The 17,422-nt window shown below is 46.1% G+C and overlaps 1 protein-coding gene across 1 annotated transcript in view; it reads right to left on the reverse strand.

Moving 5' to 3' along the window:
• Window positions 1-2,962: 2,962 nt before the first annotated feature.
• The window catches only part of TMEM150B (transmembrane protein 150B), a 61,865-nt gene continuing 47,405 nt past the window's right edge, over window positions 2,963-17,422 (reverse strand). The window contains exons 4-7 of the mRNA XM_088451010.1: window positions 15,754-15,821; window positions 15,292-15,419; window positions 5,242-5,419; window positions 2,963-3,679 (exon numbers count right to left, since the gene is read on the reverse strand). Coding sequence (XP_088307136.1) covers window positions 3,483-3,679; window positions 5,242-5,419; window positions 15,292-15,419; window positions 15,754-15,821 — 571 coding nt within the window. The 3' untranslated portion in view covers window positions 2,963-3,482. The remainder of the gene's footprint in view (window positions 3,680-5,241; window positions 5,420-15,291; window positions 15,420-15,753; window positions 15,822-17,422) is intronic.

Consider the following 17,422-nt stretch of genomic DNA (forward strand, 5'->3'; position numbering starts at 1 on the left):
GTATACCTGCATCGTGTCACCCTGCCTTGCTTCCTGCTGTGGATCAACTCCTGCCCCTTTTACCTACCTACTCCCTCCCTGAACCTAAAATTCCCAAACCTACCCATTCCTTCCTGAAACCTGTTATTCCCAATTATCCTATCCAGCCTGCACCTGAGTTCCAATCTTGTCACAGCATTTCCGGATCACCCTGTTTAACCCTCGTCTCAGCATTACCTGATTTCCCATCAGTTCAGTCCACGTTGTTCCATTCCAGAGTCTTCAAGTCTTCCTGCCGGTCCCTCCAGTTCCTGTCATTTATCATCAAAGGCAGTTTTCACTGCTACACAAGTCTTGTAAATAGAGCTATCTACATTACCCCTGGTTCCAGTCATGCCGGCCTCCATTGAAACCCGATCATCACCTGAGACAAGTAACTCGCAGACACCAATCGTGACACAGGGACACATAACAGGTGGACGGTGGTAGAAGCAGGGACACCTAACAGGTGGGCGGGGTAGTAGCAGGGACACATTGCAGGTGGGTGGGGGTAGTAGCAGGGACACATTGTGGGTGGGGGTAGTGGCAGGGACACATAACAAGTGGGCGGTGGTAGTAGCAGGACACATAACAGGTGGGTGGTGGTAGTAGCAGGGACACCTAACAGGTGGGTGGGGGTAGTAGCAGGGACACATTGCAGGTGGGTGGGGGTAGTAGCAGGGACACATTGTGGGTGGGGGTAGTAGCAGGGACACATAACAAGTGGGCGGTGGTAGTAGCAGGACACATAACAGGTGGGTGGGGGTAGTAGCAGGGACACATAGCAGGTGGGTGGGGGTAGTAGCAGGGACACATAACAGGTGGATGGGGATAATAGTAGGAATACAGAGATGGTTAGCCTACATCTACAATGGTGAGTGGTCTGCTCATGTGTAGAATGGATCCTGAGATCTCGTCCCCAGATCCTCCCAAGCTGTAGCATGATTGACATGCTGTGGCGTTTTGGGGGCATGGCTGATCACCGTTCCCGGAAATGGGGGTGTGTCACTCCCATTTTCCGGGAGGGACAAGGCCAGGGTCTATGGACGCAGTTGTCCTGGCCTCGTAAGTGACCAGGACCGGGTCAGGCTGCGGTAAGCTTCAGCCTTCGCAACCTGGTCAAAGGAGTGACTATTGCGGCCGTCGGTCGCGATAGTGATCCCAGGCTGTGACATCGTTTGCAGTGCTAAAATCGCAGAGGTAGTAGGAGGTGACTGTTTCCTACAGACACCTCCTACTGCATTAGCATTTTAGATGGACGGAATTGCAAAGCTGCTTGTGTACGGCTCTGCAATTCCGTCCATCTCTGAATCAGGCCTCTATGTGTTTCCCCACAAAAGAATAGTGAAATCACTTATCAAATCCTGATAGTTCAGAGTTGCACAATCCTGTGTTTTAATAACCGGGCTGGTAAAACTGGAACTCCACAAACATATTAATAAATAAAACAGACACATAATATATGTAAGGCCAGTGTTTTCCAGAAATGGTGGCAGCCATTAACGTCCAAGACTTCACCGATTTTAAAAGGTGTGTACAGGTTCCACTTTATGCTTTCATCTGGGAGAACTGAATCATGTGCAGTGCTCTTTTTCTGAATATGGAAAATGGCTGTATTTAAGTTACATTTAGCAGAATATAGAAGAATAACAGCATCAGGTATGTAGGAATAATCCCGGCGAGCGGGATGCCGGCACTCAGAAAGCCGTAATCACGACACCAGTCAGAATCCTGGCACCGGCATCCTGATGATAAGTAGTGGGGTTAGGGTTAGGCACTAGGGGAGGGGGGAAGTTAGGTTTAGGCACTAGGGGGGAAGGATTAGGCAGCGGGGAGGGAGAGTTAGAATACATACCGACAGGTGTCGGTATCCTAACCCTGTCGGGATGCCAATGTCGGGATTCTAACCGCTGGCATCCCATACCCAACCCGACAGAACATTTTTGGCACCAGACATAGGTGGAAACAATAGAAATAGGGTACTGTGCCATTATAGCCAGCTCTATGGGTGCTTATGCATTCCCAATATTTGTGCTGCCTGCAGTCATGTCTATGCATAGCATAAGTGGTAATGTAATGTGAGCATAGGGGCCTCTGTAACAGATGTGGGAACAGTAGACCCATCTGTCAGCTGCAGCAGCCTCTCTCCCCAGTGCAGAATATGCTTCTCTGTACTTGGCTGCAGAAGGTCCAGGGAGACTCTCTGTCGGGTGTGTATGAGGGGTTGATCGCACCCCCACTGGATTTGTGGCACCACACATATGTTTTAGGGGGCTATGCCTCTACTCTTTAACCACACCCCTTCCAGGTTCCAGCCCTGCTCTCTATGGCCCTGCCATCTTTCCATCGATGTTCAGAAGAATTCTGCATATGCAGTAGAGAGCAAAGGCTCTGATACAGTGATATCTATCTATTTTAATATAATACTGTATGTGCATTTAATACTGTCTTTAGATTTACTATTTTCTCATGGTTCAGAGAATTGTAAAGTATTGCATATTCTGTAGATAACACATTGTAAACCCTTGACAGTGCACAATTTCTGTATTTTCTTCTTGAAGCACATTTAGTAATTAGGGCCTGATTCAGACCTGGTCGCTAAGCTGTGCTCGCTCGCTAGGGGCGATTATCGCACATCTGCGCATGCGTATGCATCAAAGAACGCATGCGGGAACCAGTCACTGCGGACGGGAATTGTGCGCTCGCAGTACACAGACTGGACGCTACTTTGAGTGACAGCGCCGTTTGTGGGTGGTGACAGGGGAAGGTGCTTGTGAACGGGGGAGTGGATGTGCGAACGCAGGCGTATCTGAAACGGAGTTTAATGGGTGGGCATAATTAGCAAAGTACCGTCATTGAACATATCACTTGGTTGTATATGAGCCTGAACTGATTGCGGTAAGATACGGGCTACCTCAAGGTCTGCAAGCAGCTCCGATGGCTCTCGATGTTACCGATTAATCAGACACTTCCTGGAGATGACTTGTGCTACGAGAGAACGGTAGGAGGCTTTATACACCTGCGTACGCTCACTGCCGTCACTCTCTAAGACATAGAGGGCGTCCGTAAGCCACACAGTGCAATAGCGGAATTTGCATACCCGGCCCCTTTTGGCAATGAGCGATCCCAAGCAGATGTGAATCAGGGCCTTAGTGTGGGTCACTAATGTAGACCCTATGTAACATGTCTTTTCTTTCTTATTCTAAAATCTTGCTTTCATAATTTATTATCGCCTTGAAATGTGTGTGACACAAATATATGACAGTAAGATACTGAAGTATTTAACACCTGTGGCAGCAATGGCAAAGTGCTTGTGCTCCTGCCTCATGGTCAGAATGGAGGCTGCAATTATAGTGGTCAGACAACCAAACCTGATGTCTGCTACAACAACTCTCTGGATACCAGTCATGGGAGCTCAATAGTCTTTGATGCAACATAATTTACTTCTTTGCAGCAATGAGCATTTACATGCCCAGGGTGACAGTGGAAGCCTGCATTTCATTAGGAATGGACACCCTCCTTTTCTTCACATGGAAAAAGTGTCCTTCAAGATGCCAAAAGTCAACGCAGAAAAGTCCATACAGTAAAAATAAAATCATGGCCACAATCCATTCACAAATGGCAGCTACAGATTTCATACCCTTGAAAAAGAATGCAATCACTGTTAGTTCTGGTTAAGGAATCACAATGTATAATGTATTATAATATTATTGAGATACTGATCAGTCATCCCGATAGAAGAAGGCTTTTTCTATGCACATCTAGCTTCCAGTAAGCCAAAGTTGTAGGACAGAGGGCCGGAGGCAGAGTTAGACGCTCCCGCACCCCATTGTGCCCAGTGAAACAGCTTTTGCTGCGTGTACAGATGCCATTTGTGCAGAGATGCTTACATATTACATCTTTATCCTTTTGTTGTAGCTGGATGAAGAGTCGACAGACAAAGGTCGACGCCAGATGGTCAACAGTGAATAGGTTGATTGGTACAAAAGGTTTACAGGTACTAAAGAGCGGCAGAGCAAAAGGTCGACAGGTACAAAATGTTGACACACCAATGGTCGGCACAAATAAGGTCAACGCATGATTTTTTGCCCAACATTTTTAAGGTTAGAGTTAAGCTGCCCGGAGGGGAGGTTAGGTTTAGTCACTAAGGGGGAGGGTTAGGTTTAGGCTACGGTTAGGTTTAGGCAGTAGGAGGAGGGTTAGGTTTGGGCTATGGTTAAGTTTTGGCACTTGGAGGAAGGTTAGGCACTAGGGGGAGGGTTAGGTTTAGGCTTAAAATACAATAAAAAATGGTGTCGACCATATGTGTGTTGACCATTTGCCCCTGTTGACCATTTGCACTATCGACCTATTGCTGGGAGCATTGCTGTCATCAAAGTATTCTCATAACACTACGAGCATGAGGTGGAAGCTACAGTGTTTACTGGGCATTGCTCTCCAATTTGACAGAAGTCCAAGACAGGGAAGAGGTCCAGATACAGATGGTCTGCTGTGGGACAGCAGAGATTGCTCAAGTATATCTGGTGCCTTAACCATCATAGCTAGGCAGAAGCCTGCAATTGGAGTTCAGGCTAATCCTCGTGTTCAGCTACCTCCGCTGTTTCTAAACCACTGCAGAGACATTTAGCACATTGCTAGCTGTGACTGGCTCTCACTTTGCTGTTTAAGCACTATGGGCAGCTACAGTACTTCAACTTGGTGTAAGATGAGATTTTTTTTTTTCTGTGAGTGCTTCAGTAAAATAGTCACTGCTCGGCTCCCTTTTGTCACAGATGAATGGTTCCAACACCTAAACCTTCCTTGACCAATGCTGTAAAAAAAACCTAAAAATCCAACTAGTGGTTCAAGAGATTAGCCTGAATGAACACATAGACCGCAGAAACGGGAACTTGATTTTATATTAATAGAGATGAGTTGTTCGGTTTGACTCGGTTATTTTTGCCAAATTAGCGCAAGTTCGGATTTCTCTTATTGGCTATCCAAAACACGTGAGAGCCAGATAGCCAATAAGATGCTAGTTTAGAGATCTAAACATAACCGAGTAAACCCGAACTGCTTATCTCTATTTTAGTCTACACAGACAGTTGTGGAAAGCATAAGAGCCAGCTCTGTGGTTGCTCAAGCACCCCTAATAATTGTAATATATACTGTATATAGCACCAGAACAGCTCAGTCTCAGGAATGACTTTTTGTTATCCACTCCATTATTATTGGTAAGGATACTCATTGCAATCAGTGCTGTGATAGCAAGACTCAAGATGAATCTAAGTGGTCCTATCCAACAACCTCCATGCCTCGGCTTCACCTTGTAGGTCAGCGCTGTTTGTACCCAGAAGTAGAGGTTGCCAATGAGAAATGCCATAAATGCGCCAGCGAGGTGTGTTTCCAATTGGATTGATTGCTGTGTAAAAAAAAAAGCGTAATTATAGGAAATGTCAAATAATGTTATGTATAGAATTAAACATCACACCTCCCAACATTGCGACTGGAACATCAACATTATGGGGGTGGGGGGTAATCCCACTGGGGATCTCTTATCACTGGTTGATCTGTTGCCACATGAAGGTGGGTGGTAATGTTACAAGGGGAACAAACTGACACAGGGGAAATTGAAGTAAGATTGCAACATGGTTACATTGGTGGAAGAGACACTGCAAGCGATCACGTGGTCTGCCAGTATGGGAGAGGCCAACAGAGGCTAGAGCACATTTTGGCACCCGAAGGAGGATGTCATTCAGAATGCTGTATTAGCCTGGATAATGATTAAGCCCCTCCCTCCCGACATTTGGCCTTCCCCCTCTTCAAAGACCCGCAAACTGCGCTGGTCCAACTTCTGCTGCTGCCTCTGAAACCAGGAGAGGTAAGCAGTAATGTATATGTGTGTGTTTTATATAGGTGTATATGTATGTATACATGTATGTACATATATGTGTGTGTATATATATATATATATACAAAACCAGCATATGGTAGCATTCCTTGCAAGAACGGACCAGCCTGGTTCATTCTTTCTTGCATGGAATGCTGCTGTATGCTGGTATATATATGTATATATATATATATATATATATATATATATACATATATATATACACACAAGCAGGTAGCCTGATGTCTGTATATATATTTATATATATATATATATACATACATAGACATATATATGTATATATATATATATATATATATATATACATACAGGTTGAGTCTCCCATATCCAAATATTCCGAAATACGGAATATTCCGAAATACGGAATATTTTTAGCATGACTGAGAAAGTGAAACCTTTGCTTTCTGATGGTTCATTGTACACAAACTTTGTTTAAAGCACAAATTATTAAAAATATAGTATAAAATAACCTTCAGGCTGTGTGTATAAGGTGTATATGAAACATAAATTAATTTCATGTATGTACACTTACTTTTTTTGATGCACAAAATTATTAAAAATATTGTATAAAATGACCTTCAGGCTGTGTGTATAAGGTGTACATATAACATAAAAGCATTCTGTGTGTATATTTGGGTCCCATTCCCAAGATATTTCATTATTTTATGCAAATATTCCAAAATACGGAATATTCCGATATCCAAAATACCCCTGGTCCCAAGCATTTTGGATATGGGAGACTCAACCTGTATATATATACACATGTTAAAATATACACATACATACATATACACATATACATGTGTATATACATGTGTGTGTATGTATTTATATATATACAGTATAAATATATATATATATATATATATCTTTTATTGATAGGGGTCCCCACACTTTTGTTGCCCAGGGGCCCCCACAGAGCTTAATCTTAATAAGTGAGTAAAGGAACAGGCGTGAGAACTTTGAATGGAGTTCAACCCTATCTTTCAGGCCTGGATATGTGGATGCAGTGGAGACAGTCTGATTGTATGAGACATGTTTTTGTCTTTGCCATAAGGTTGAGATTGTTGGAAAGCAAGAGGCCTGGGATGGAGGCTAATTTGTTTCAGACTGAGGCCCTCATTTATCAACCCTTATGGCATGAATATATACATATGTCTCTATCTGTATCTTTGACTTGTGGCCCCTTAGACCTGGACAGGTAAAATGGAGGCAAGCGAGCGTCAGCTGAATACAGTAAGGGTGTGTTCTCTGAAGTGTAGCCCCTGAAGAGGCAACATAATTAGTTATGAACACATTGCCAAATAAACCTCTTTTGAGGTGCATATCTCTCAGGTTCTGGAGGGCTGGTGTAAATATACACTATGATGATGACCATCAGCAAATCATCTAGCATTTCTGCCTGGTTGCTTGCATAGGCAAATGCAGGGATGGGGGGGGAGGGGGGGTTCTGGTTGAAAAACCCCTCTCCCCAGCCCACACCATGACCACAATAAAAATAGTCATATAAGAGAATTTTTCTAGTGCTGCATGTTCTTCTCAGTATCACAAATTAAATAATTTTCAGCACCTGTGTCAGCCAGTAATAAATACACCTGTGCACCAGGTAGGAGATCTGGAAAACATGCACTGTTAGGGGTGTACTGCTATAGACCATCAATAGGGTTAATTATTAATACTGTATAAGCAGGGGCGTTTCTAGAGAGGAGGGGGCCCATGTGCAGTTTCCGCCACGGACCCCTCCTCTCTGTCCGGCAGCACACTGAGCGGTATGCGGCCAGCGCCGCACTTATAGACTCTGGGCACTAGAGTGTGCCCAGAGTCTATAGCGCATGCGCAGGTCACCGGGAGAGTGGCCAGGGCGGCCATTTTCCCTGTACTAGGCATGAACAAATGAAGGGAAAATGGCCGCGGTGGCCATTTTCCATCCGTTTTTGTACAGGCGCAGACACCTGAGCCGACGTGGGACTCCGGAGAGGTAAGTTTGATGGGTGCAGGGTGTGCGGTGCGGGCCCCGCACACCATGCAGCCTTTATAAATACGCCCCTGTGTATAATAATTAGGGGTGTGCACCGGCCACTTTTCGTGTTTTGGTTCTGGATCTTTCTTCGTGTTTTGGATCTGGATTGGTTTTGCCAAAACCACCCTTCCGTGTTTTGGGTTCTGGGTTTTGTGTTTTGGATCTGTATTTTTTTTTTAAAAAGCATAAAAACAGCTAAAATCACAGAATGTGTTGATTTTTCTGCTCCTATGCTATTAACCTCAATAACCTTAATTTCCACTCATTTCCAGTTTATTCTGAACACCTCACACCTCACAATAGTGTTTTTATGTCCAAAAGGTTGCACCGAGGTAGATGGATGACTATGCTAAGCGACACGAGTGGGCGGCACAAACACGTGGCCCATCTAGGAGTGACACTGCAGTGGCAGACAGGATGGCAGTTTGAAAAACTAGGCCCCAAACAGTACATAATGCAAAGAAAAAAAAGAGATGCAAGATGGAATTGTCCTTGGGCCCTCCCACCCGGGCCCTCCCACCCACCCTTATGTTGTATAAACAGGACATGCACACTTTAACAAACCAATCATTTCAGCGCCAGGGTCTGCCACACGACTGTGGCTGAAATGATTGGTTCGTTTGGGCCCCCACAAAACAAGCTGGCAATTAATCTGGCCCTGCACAAACTGGCTCTACGGAGGCAAGATGTCGTCCTCATCCTCCTCATTCACCGATTCCTCACCCTCTTCAGTGTTGTGTACATCCTCATCCTCACAGAGTATTAATTCGTCCCCACTGGAATCCACCACCACAGGTCCCTCTGTACGTTCTGGATGCTGGTCTCCCTGGAAAAGTTGATAATTCATTTTTATGAACATCATCTTCTCCACATTTTGTGGAAGCAACCTCCTACGCCTTTTGCTGACAAGGTTCCCGGCTGCACTTAACATTCTTTCGGAGTGCACACTGGAGGGGGGGCAACTCAGGTAAAATAGAGCCAGTTTGTACAGGGGCCTCCAAATTGCCTCTTTTTCCTGCCAGTACATGTACGGACTGTCTGACATGCCTACTTGGATGCTGTCACCGATGTAATCCTTTAACAGACAGACGCACGCTTGTCGCTGCTGCTTTGAGGATGCAGGTGCGGCTACAGCCCACACAATTCACAAAGACAGGAAAAAAAAGAAGATTTTTTTTATTGTTTGTGGAGCACACTTTGAGGGTTACACCACCCTTTAACAGACAGACACACGCTTGTCGCTGCTGCTTTAAGGATGCAGGTGCAGCTACAGCCCACACATTTCACAAAGACAGAAAAAAAAAAGAATTTTTTTATTGTTTGTGGAGCACACTTTGAGGGTTACACCACCCTTTAACAGACAGACACACGCTTGTCACTGCTGCTTTAAGGATGCAGGTGCGGCTACATCCCACACATTTCACAAAGACAGAAAAAAAAAGAAGAATTTTTTTATTGTTTGTGGAGCGCACTTTGAGGGTTACCCCACCCTTTAACAGACAGACGCACGCTTGTCGCTGCTGCTTTAAGAATGCAGGTGCGGCTACAGCCCACACATTTCACAAAGACAGAAAAAAAAGAAGAATTTTTTTTATTGTTTGTGGAGCGCACTTTGAGGGTTACACCACCCTTTAACAGACAGACGCACGCTTGTCGCTGCTGCTTTAAGAATGCAGGTGCGGCTACAGCCCACACATTTCACAAAGACAGAAAAAAAAGAAGAATTTTTTTTCATTGTTTGTGGAGCGCACTTTGAGGGTTACACCACCCTTTAACAGACAGACGCACGCTTGTCGCTGCTGCTTTGAGGACAGTATCATATGCAGTGACAGTAGACTTGTCAGAAATTGTTGGCATGTCCTTCAGTCCGGACCAGATGTCCAAACCAGCCCTTGACTTATGACACAGGTGCACGCTTGGCGCTGCTACTGTGTTGGTGCACGTGCGGCTACATCGCACATAAGTCACAAACACATAAAAAAAATAGTTTTTTATTTTTTGGAGCACTTTGAGGGTTACACCACCCTTTAACAGACAGACGCACGCTTGTCGCTGCTGCTTTGAGGATGCAAGTGCGGCTACAGCCCACACAATTCACAAAGACAGGAAAAAAAGGAAGAATTTTTTTATTGTTTGTGGAGCGCACTTTGAGGGTTACATCACCCTTTAACAGACAGACGCACGCTTGTCGCTGCTGCTTTAAGAATGCAGGTGCGGCTACAGCCCACACATTTCACAAAGACAGAAAAAAAAGAATTTTTTTTCATTGTTTGTGGAGCGCACTTTGAGGGTTACACCACCCTTTAACAGACAGACGCACGCTTGTCGCTGCTGCTTTGAGGACAGTATCATATGCAGTGACAGTAGACTTGTCAGAAATTGTTGGCATGTCCTTCAGTCCGGACCAGATGTCCAAACCGGCCCTTGACTTATGACACAGGTGCACGCTTGGCGCTGCTACTGTGTTGGTGCACGTGCGGCTACATCGCACATAAGTCACAAACACATAAAAAAAATAGTTTTTTATTTTTTGGAGCACTTTGAGGGTTACACCACCCTTTAACAGACAGACGCACGCTTGTCGCTGCTGCTTTGAGGATGCAAGTGCGGCTACAGCCCACACAATTCACAAAGACAGGAAAAAAAGGAAGAATTTTTTTATTGTTTGTGGAGCGCACTTTGAGGGTTACATCACCCTTTAACAGACAGACGCACACTTGTCGCTGCTGCTTTGAGGATGCAGGTGGAATCTAGACGGGATTTGGAACCGGGGACACACTACCTCCATCAATTGTCTAAATCCCACTGCACTAATGGCGGATACCGGACGCACGTCTAACACCAACATAGCAGTCAAGGCCTCAGTTATACGTTTTACTTCAGGATGACTGCTGTCGTACTTCATCCTCCTCGCTAAGGACTGTTGGAGGGTCAATTGTTTAGTAAAAGTAGTGGTGTTCCTACTTCCTCTCTGGGATGATGAACGACTCCCAGCAGCAGCAACAGCAGCAGCGGCAGCAGTAGGCGTAGCAATGCAGGATCCTCCGGAGGAATCCCGGATAGGAGAGTCAGTCATGCCAGTGACATGGCCTGCAGGACTACTTCCGATCCTAACTAAGGAGGAAATTGACGAGGAGGGAGTTGACGGTGTGGTTTGCAGGCGCTTGGATACAACAGGACAACGGGATTTAGGTGTCCCTGGACTGCTTACGGTCTTAGCCTACTTCCTCTCTGGGATGATGAACAACTCTCAGCAGCAGCAACAGCACTAGGAGGAAGTGGTTCTTGATCTTTCCCTATTTTATTTTTATCGGAGAAAATTTGGTCCTCCATTTATGTTATATTGATATATACGTGCGGCTAAGGCGCACACAAACACTGAAAATATTTTTTTATTTTTGCTGGAGAGTAGTGCACTTTGTGGGTTACACCGCCCTTTAAGAAATGAGCCAGCCGGCTCTTTACTTATGGGACACAGCCGCACGCTTGGCGCTGCTCCTTTGTTGATGCACGTGTGGCTACAGTGCACACAATTCACAAACACAGAAAATATTTTTTTATTTTGTTTGGAGTGCCCATTGGGGGTTACAGCACCCTTTAGCGGTCAATCCAGCCGGCCCTTTATTTATGGGACACAGGCGCACTCTTGGCACTAATTTGTTGATGCACGTGCGGCTACTGCGCACACAATTCACAAACACAAAAAAATATTTTTTCTTATTTTGTTTGGAGTACCCTTTGGGGGTTACAGCACCCTTTAGCGGTCAATCCAGCCGGCCCTTTATTTATGGGACACAGGCGCACGCTTGGCACTACTTTGTTGATGCACGTGTGGCTACTGCGCACACAATTCACAAACACAAAAAAATATTTTTTCTTATTTTGTTTGGAGTACCCTTTGGGGGTTACAGCACCCTTTAGCGGTCAATCCAGCCGGCCCTTTATTTATGGGACACAGGCGCACGCTTGCCACTACTTTGTTGATGCACGTGCGGCTACTGCGCACACAATTCACAAACACAAAAAAATATATTTTTTTATTTTGTTTGGAGTGCCCTTTGGGGGTTACAGCACCCTTTAACGGTCAATCCAGCCGGCCCTTTATTTATGGGACACAGGCGCACGCTTGGCACTACTTTGTTGATGCACGTGCGGCTACTGCGCACACAATTCACAAACACAGAAAATATTTTTTTATTTTGTTTGGAGTGTACTTTGGGGGTTACAGCACCTTTTAACGGTCAAGCCAGCCGGCCCTTTACTTATGACACAGGCGCACGCTTGGCACTACTTTGTTGATGCACGTGCGGCTACTGCGCACACAATTCACAAACAAAAAAATATATTTTTTTATTTTGTTTGGAGTGCCCTTTGGGGGTTACAGCACCCTTTAACGGTCAATCCAGCCGGCCCTTTATTTATGGGACACAGACGCACGCTTGGCACTACTTTGTTGATGCACGTGCGGCTACTGCGCACACAATTCACAAACACAGAAAATATTTTTTTATTTTGTTTGGAGTGTACTTTGGGGGTTACAGCACCCTTTAACGGACAAGCCAGCCGGCCCTTTACTTATGACACAGGAGCACGCTTGGCACTACTTTGTTGATGCACGTGCGGCTACTGCGCACACAATTCACAAACACAAAAAAATATATTTTTTATATTGTTTGGAGTGCCCTTTGGGGGTTACAGCACCCTTTAACGGACAAGCCAGCCGGCCTTTTACTTATGGGACACAGGCGCACGCTTGGCGCTGCTCCTTTGTTGATGCACGTGCAGCCACAGTGCACACAATTCACAAACACAGAAAAAATATTTTTTTTTTTAGCACTTGGGGGGAGCACCCCTGACGGACAGAGCACCCCCTGGACAACACTACAGCACCCCTTTAGGACTGGGACACTGCACAGGACTTTGGAGTGGACACAGCCCCTATGGACAACTGACTGCACAACACAGTCCAGCCAGCCCCTATGGACTTTGAAGTAGTGGACACAGCCCCTATGGACAACAGCAGCACAGCACAGCACAACACTGCACTACACTACACTACAACACTACACTACACAGCCCAGCCAGCCCTAACTTCCACCCTCCCTCTTCACTGTCCACAGCCAGGTGAGAAAATGGCGCCGACGCGGGTACCTTATATAGGATCCAAAACCCGCGAGACCCGGAAGGCGGGATGATGACGTTTTGCCTCGATTTCAGATCCGAGTCAGGCGGGAAAAGTCGAGCCTGACTCGGATCGGCCTCGGATCGGGGGGGCTTGGGGGGGTTCGGATTTCAGAAATCCGAACCCGCTCACCCCTAATAATAATACACTATCCAGTGCATAAGGAGACCAATATGTACATATATGTCCAGGGCAGTGCTAGGTTCTTCTGCCGCTGCTCCTCCAGACTCCCGGATCCCATGCTCCTATTGCCTGGAATGATGCCCACATCTGACATAAAAATATTAATCTCAGGCAGGATGGCCCTACTGCCAAATTTAATGGCTAACTGTGATCGCTGGTCCTGTATATGCTGGAATAATGACACACAATACACTTTGTATGACTTATATTAAAGTTGGATAAGTGCTAATTATACCCTCTTCATGGACTGGCCACACTCGCTCTATAATCAAGCATTTGGAAACCCCCCTCTAGAAATCCTGCGTTTGCCACTGAGCCATGTAATAGTACTTCATTCATTAGAATTGCGGGTAACTTATGCCAAGTCATGGGCTTACCTATTTGCAGTGCTTAAAGTGGTCCTAGAGAAGTGGTGGAACTCACTGCCCCCCGTCGGTGCAATGTGAATAAAGGGACAGCACGCTATATGCGCAAGCCGGCAAAAGTGTCGTGGTCTCAAAAGAAAGGGGTGTAGTCACATAACAGTATTCCAGATACAAATTACGCCACACACTAGCACATTCTTGATTCACATTACACCACATAGTAGTGTCTCTTATTCATGTATGACACACAGCAGTGCCCTTTTTACACAATGCCCACAATTGTGCCCCTTATACACAGTGCCCCCAGTAGTAGCGCCCCTTATACAATGCCCACAGTAGTAGTGTCCCTTATACAATGCCCACAGCAGTAGTGCCCCTTACATATAATGCCCACTGTAGTTGTGCCCCCAGTAGTGGTAGTGCCCCTTATGCAGTGCCCACAGTGGTAGTGTCCCTTATGCAAAGCCCACAGTAGTGGTAGTGCTCCTTATGCAGTGCCCACAGTAATGGGAGTGCCCCTTATGCAGTGACCACAGTACTGGTAGTGCCCCTTATGCAGTGCCCACAGTGGTAGTGCCCCTTATGCAAAGCTCACAGTAGTTATAGTGCACCTTATACAGTGCCCCCAGTAGTGGTAGTGCCCCTTATGCAGTGCCCACAGTAGTGGTGCCCCTTATGCAGAGCCCCCCTTATGCAGTGCCCCAGGAGTGGTGCCCCTTATGCAGTGCCCCCTATGCAATGCCCCCCATTAATAATTCCCCTGTAATAGTGCCCCCAATAGTAATGCCCTTCTTTAATAATGCCCCAAGATGTAGTACCCCTTGAATAATGCCCCCAATAGTAATGTCCTCTAAGTAATGTCCCCAGTAGTAGTGCTCCGTGAGTAAAACCCACTGCAGTTGTGACCCCTGTAGTAGTACCCCCTGTAGTAATGTCCCCTATTGTGAAGCCGCTTACACAACAAAAAAACCCAACTAATACTTACCATAAGCCCCGCTCCCGCGTCCGGCTGGTCCCCCTGGCTGCTCCTCAGTCTGAACTATGGGAGAGACAGCGGGACCCTGAAGCCAGAGCTTTTGAGTGAGCTCCTGCCTCCGTCTGCCACTGGTGCTGAGGAGAGGGAGCCGGGCGCCCGCTCTGGACAAAATCTCGGCGGGCGCCCGGCAAATGGAGTTTCCCTGTGGCCGGGGTTAGGTGGGTCGGAGGAGGCGGAACTGATCCGTCTCCAAATAGAAGTGATGGAACGCAGTTCCGCCCCGTTAGGGCTTACTTTAACCCTTGCCTATTTGTTTATTCCATTTGGGCTATTACAGGAAAAGAATATATACACCTGTTTTTTATATAAATGTATGCAATGGATGTGGGGAATATTTGTATTCTGTTACTAAGTACCACAGTCAATACACTACTATGTCTGCTGTATATGGCACTTCATTACATTTTTATATTGTGCAAAACTAGGGTAATGTGACTTGTACATTTACTACTGCTAAACCATCATCTCTACAGTCTACATGTCAGATACCACCAGAGCAGCATATGGCTTGCTCAATATATAAGTTACTGTACAAAGACATCACCATTTTGGATCACTAGATTAGACTGGCCCATCAGCTTTTCCTATAAGACACACCTGAAAATTACCAACGATGGAAGTTCCCAAAGCGCAAAGAAATCCCAGTGCCAGGCCAAAGGAATTTAGATGGGAGTGGCAGTCATAGTCCCTGATTTGCTGAAACCGTATGGCGGAGATCCAGATCGCTAAATGGTCACAAGAGAACATGTGCAGGTTTAGGCAATATTGATACATACAGTATAGAAAATATCTTCTGCTGCTAGGACCTCATATCATGGGGCCTTATTAGGCCTATTAAATGTACTATGATGTACTAGAATGCATGATTAATCTATCGCCTCCCCAGCTTTGTGTATAATACCATAGGCACTAGTGAGGCATCAAACAAGAAGTCAGGCACAAATACAGTATTAAGTAGGTAACAAAAAAATGTACCCTTTATAAGAAATATAATTAGCATAATACATAGGTATTTACTATAAGTATAAATGAGAATGTAAGTTATTATAAATGACTTACCTAACATTGCACCTATATTAAGTATTTGTCCAAATATACAGCTTTGGGGAGGGTATGAACCACATGTACTGTCAAGATAAAAAAAAATGGCCTGATCAATTCAATACTCATAGGATGAAAACATAGGGGGGTATTCAATTGTACGCAGAGTTTTCAGTGCAAAATCCTTGCGGGCCTTGCGCCCAATTTTGGATTACCACCAGTATGCGTGCTCCCGATACCCGCAGTATCCAACTAAAAAAAAAATGCTTAGAAAACCTTACGGGATGAGAAAAAAATATATATATACTTACGGGTCTGGTGATCTCCACGGCTCTGGATCATCTCCCCTCCATCTTTGCACTGGGGAGGGTGCTGCTGGGAGATGTAGTTCTCCCTGCTGCTGCCTCCAGGGGTTAACACACACCCAGGGGTTACTTACACACATTCACACATACTACACATACACTGTTATACACATACTTACACACACCGCTGTTACAGAAGACCGGAGCTGGAGGAAGAAGACATCACGTAAGTAATTGGTGACTAATTAAGCTAATTGGAAACTTCCTATTGCTTAATTAGTCAGTAGGCGGGGAGGGGGTGCCGCAGGGGTCCCAGAGCAATTCCCGACCATTTTAATAGGAAGCATGGGTGCAGGGTGTGCGGTGTGGGGCCCCCTGGACTGTGGCCCTGATTCAGAGCCGGTGACCACCCACAGCTATAGCGAGCGGCCATGATGATGGCCGCGATGGTCAAGACCATCGCGACGAGACCCTTGTGGTAGGGTCTCGTGGCCGCAAGCCCCAGAGAGCATTCGGCTCAAAGAGAGCCGAAAGCTCTCCCACTGACATCACTTGTGATGTCAGTGGGGCCGCCCCCAGACGGTGGGCGTTCTCATGGGTACACCTCCTTCTGGGCAGCCAACCCCCCCGGCCCGCCCACCAAAGGGGGCGTGCTGTCACTCAACATCGACAGCATGCCCCCTTTGGTACGAGACCCGATTCTCGCGCATGCGCTCCGTCGTGCGCATGTGCTCTGGGCTACCATCGACCCGGTTGCGAGCGCTCAGCGCTTGCGACCGGGTCTGAATCATGCCCTGTGTGCGGTGGCACACATTATAGATAGGCCCCTGGCGGTGCTGTTGCCTTTCTGTTTGATCATTTGCCTAGGTGAGTATAGACTCATACACGGTACCTCCATAGTGGCAGGAGGCTTCCTAAAGTCTACAAGTTGCTTTATTGGAAATTAGATTCTCAGATGACAGTTTACATTACCGTTATGATGACTCAGGGCCTGATTCACTACTGATCGCTATTCTGCTTATACGCACGCAACGCAGTTGCTAATATCAGCGGTGATATGTAAATGTTTGCATTCACATTGTGATCACAGCCTGACATAAGGACGCCCACTTTCCCTTACTCACATCCGTATACTAGGGCAACATAGCGAAATAATCGGTAACATCGAGTAACATCGGACCCATACACAGAGATAAGGTCAGATCTCACTCAGGAATTGCTATGAAACCTCAGGCTGCGTATGGGTTCTCAGTGGCTAATTTATGCATGCCCCTGCAACGCTGTTGAAACGCACTGGCACGCCTGCATTCACTCGACCACCCCCTGTCACCACCCACAAACAGCACTCTCTGTCAATCACTCTGTCATGGGTCTGCGTATCT

Source organism: Taudactylus pleione, unplaced genomic scaffold, assembly GCF_031769625.1.
Source record: "Taudactylus pleione unplaced genomic scaffold, aTauple2 ptg000535l, whole genome shotgun sequence".
Lineage (NCBI taxonomy): Eukaryota > Metazoa > Chordata > Amphibia > Anura > Myobatrachidae > Taudactylus > Taudactylus pleione.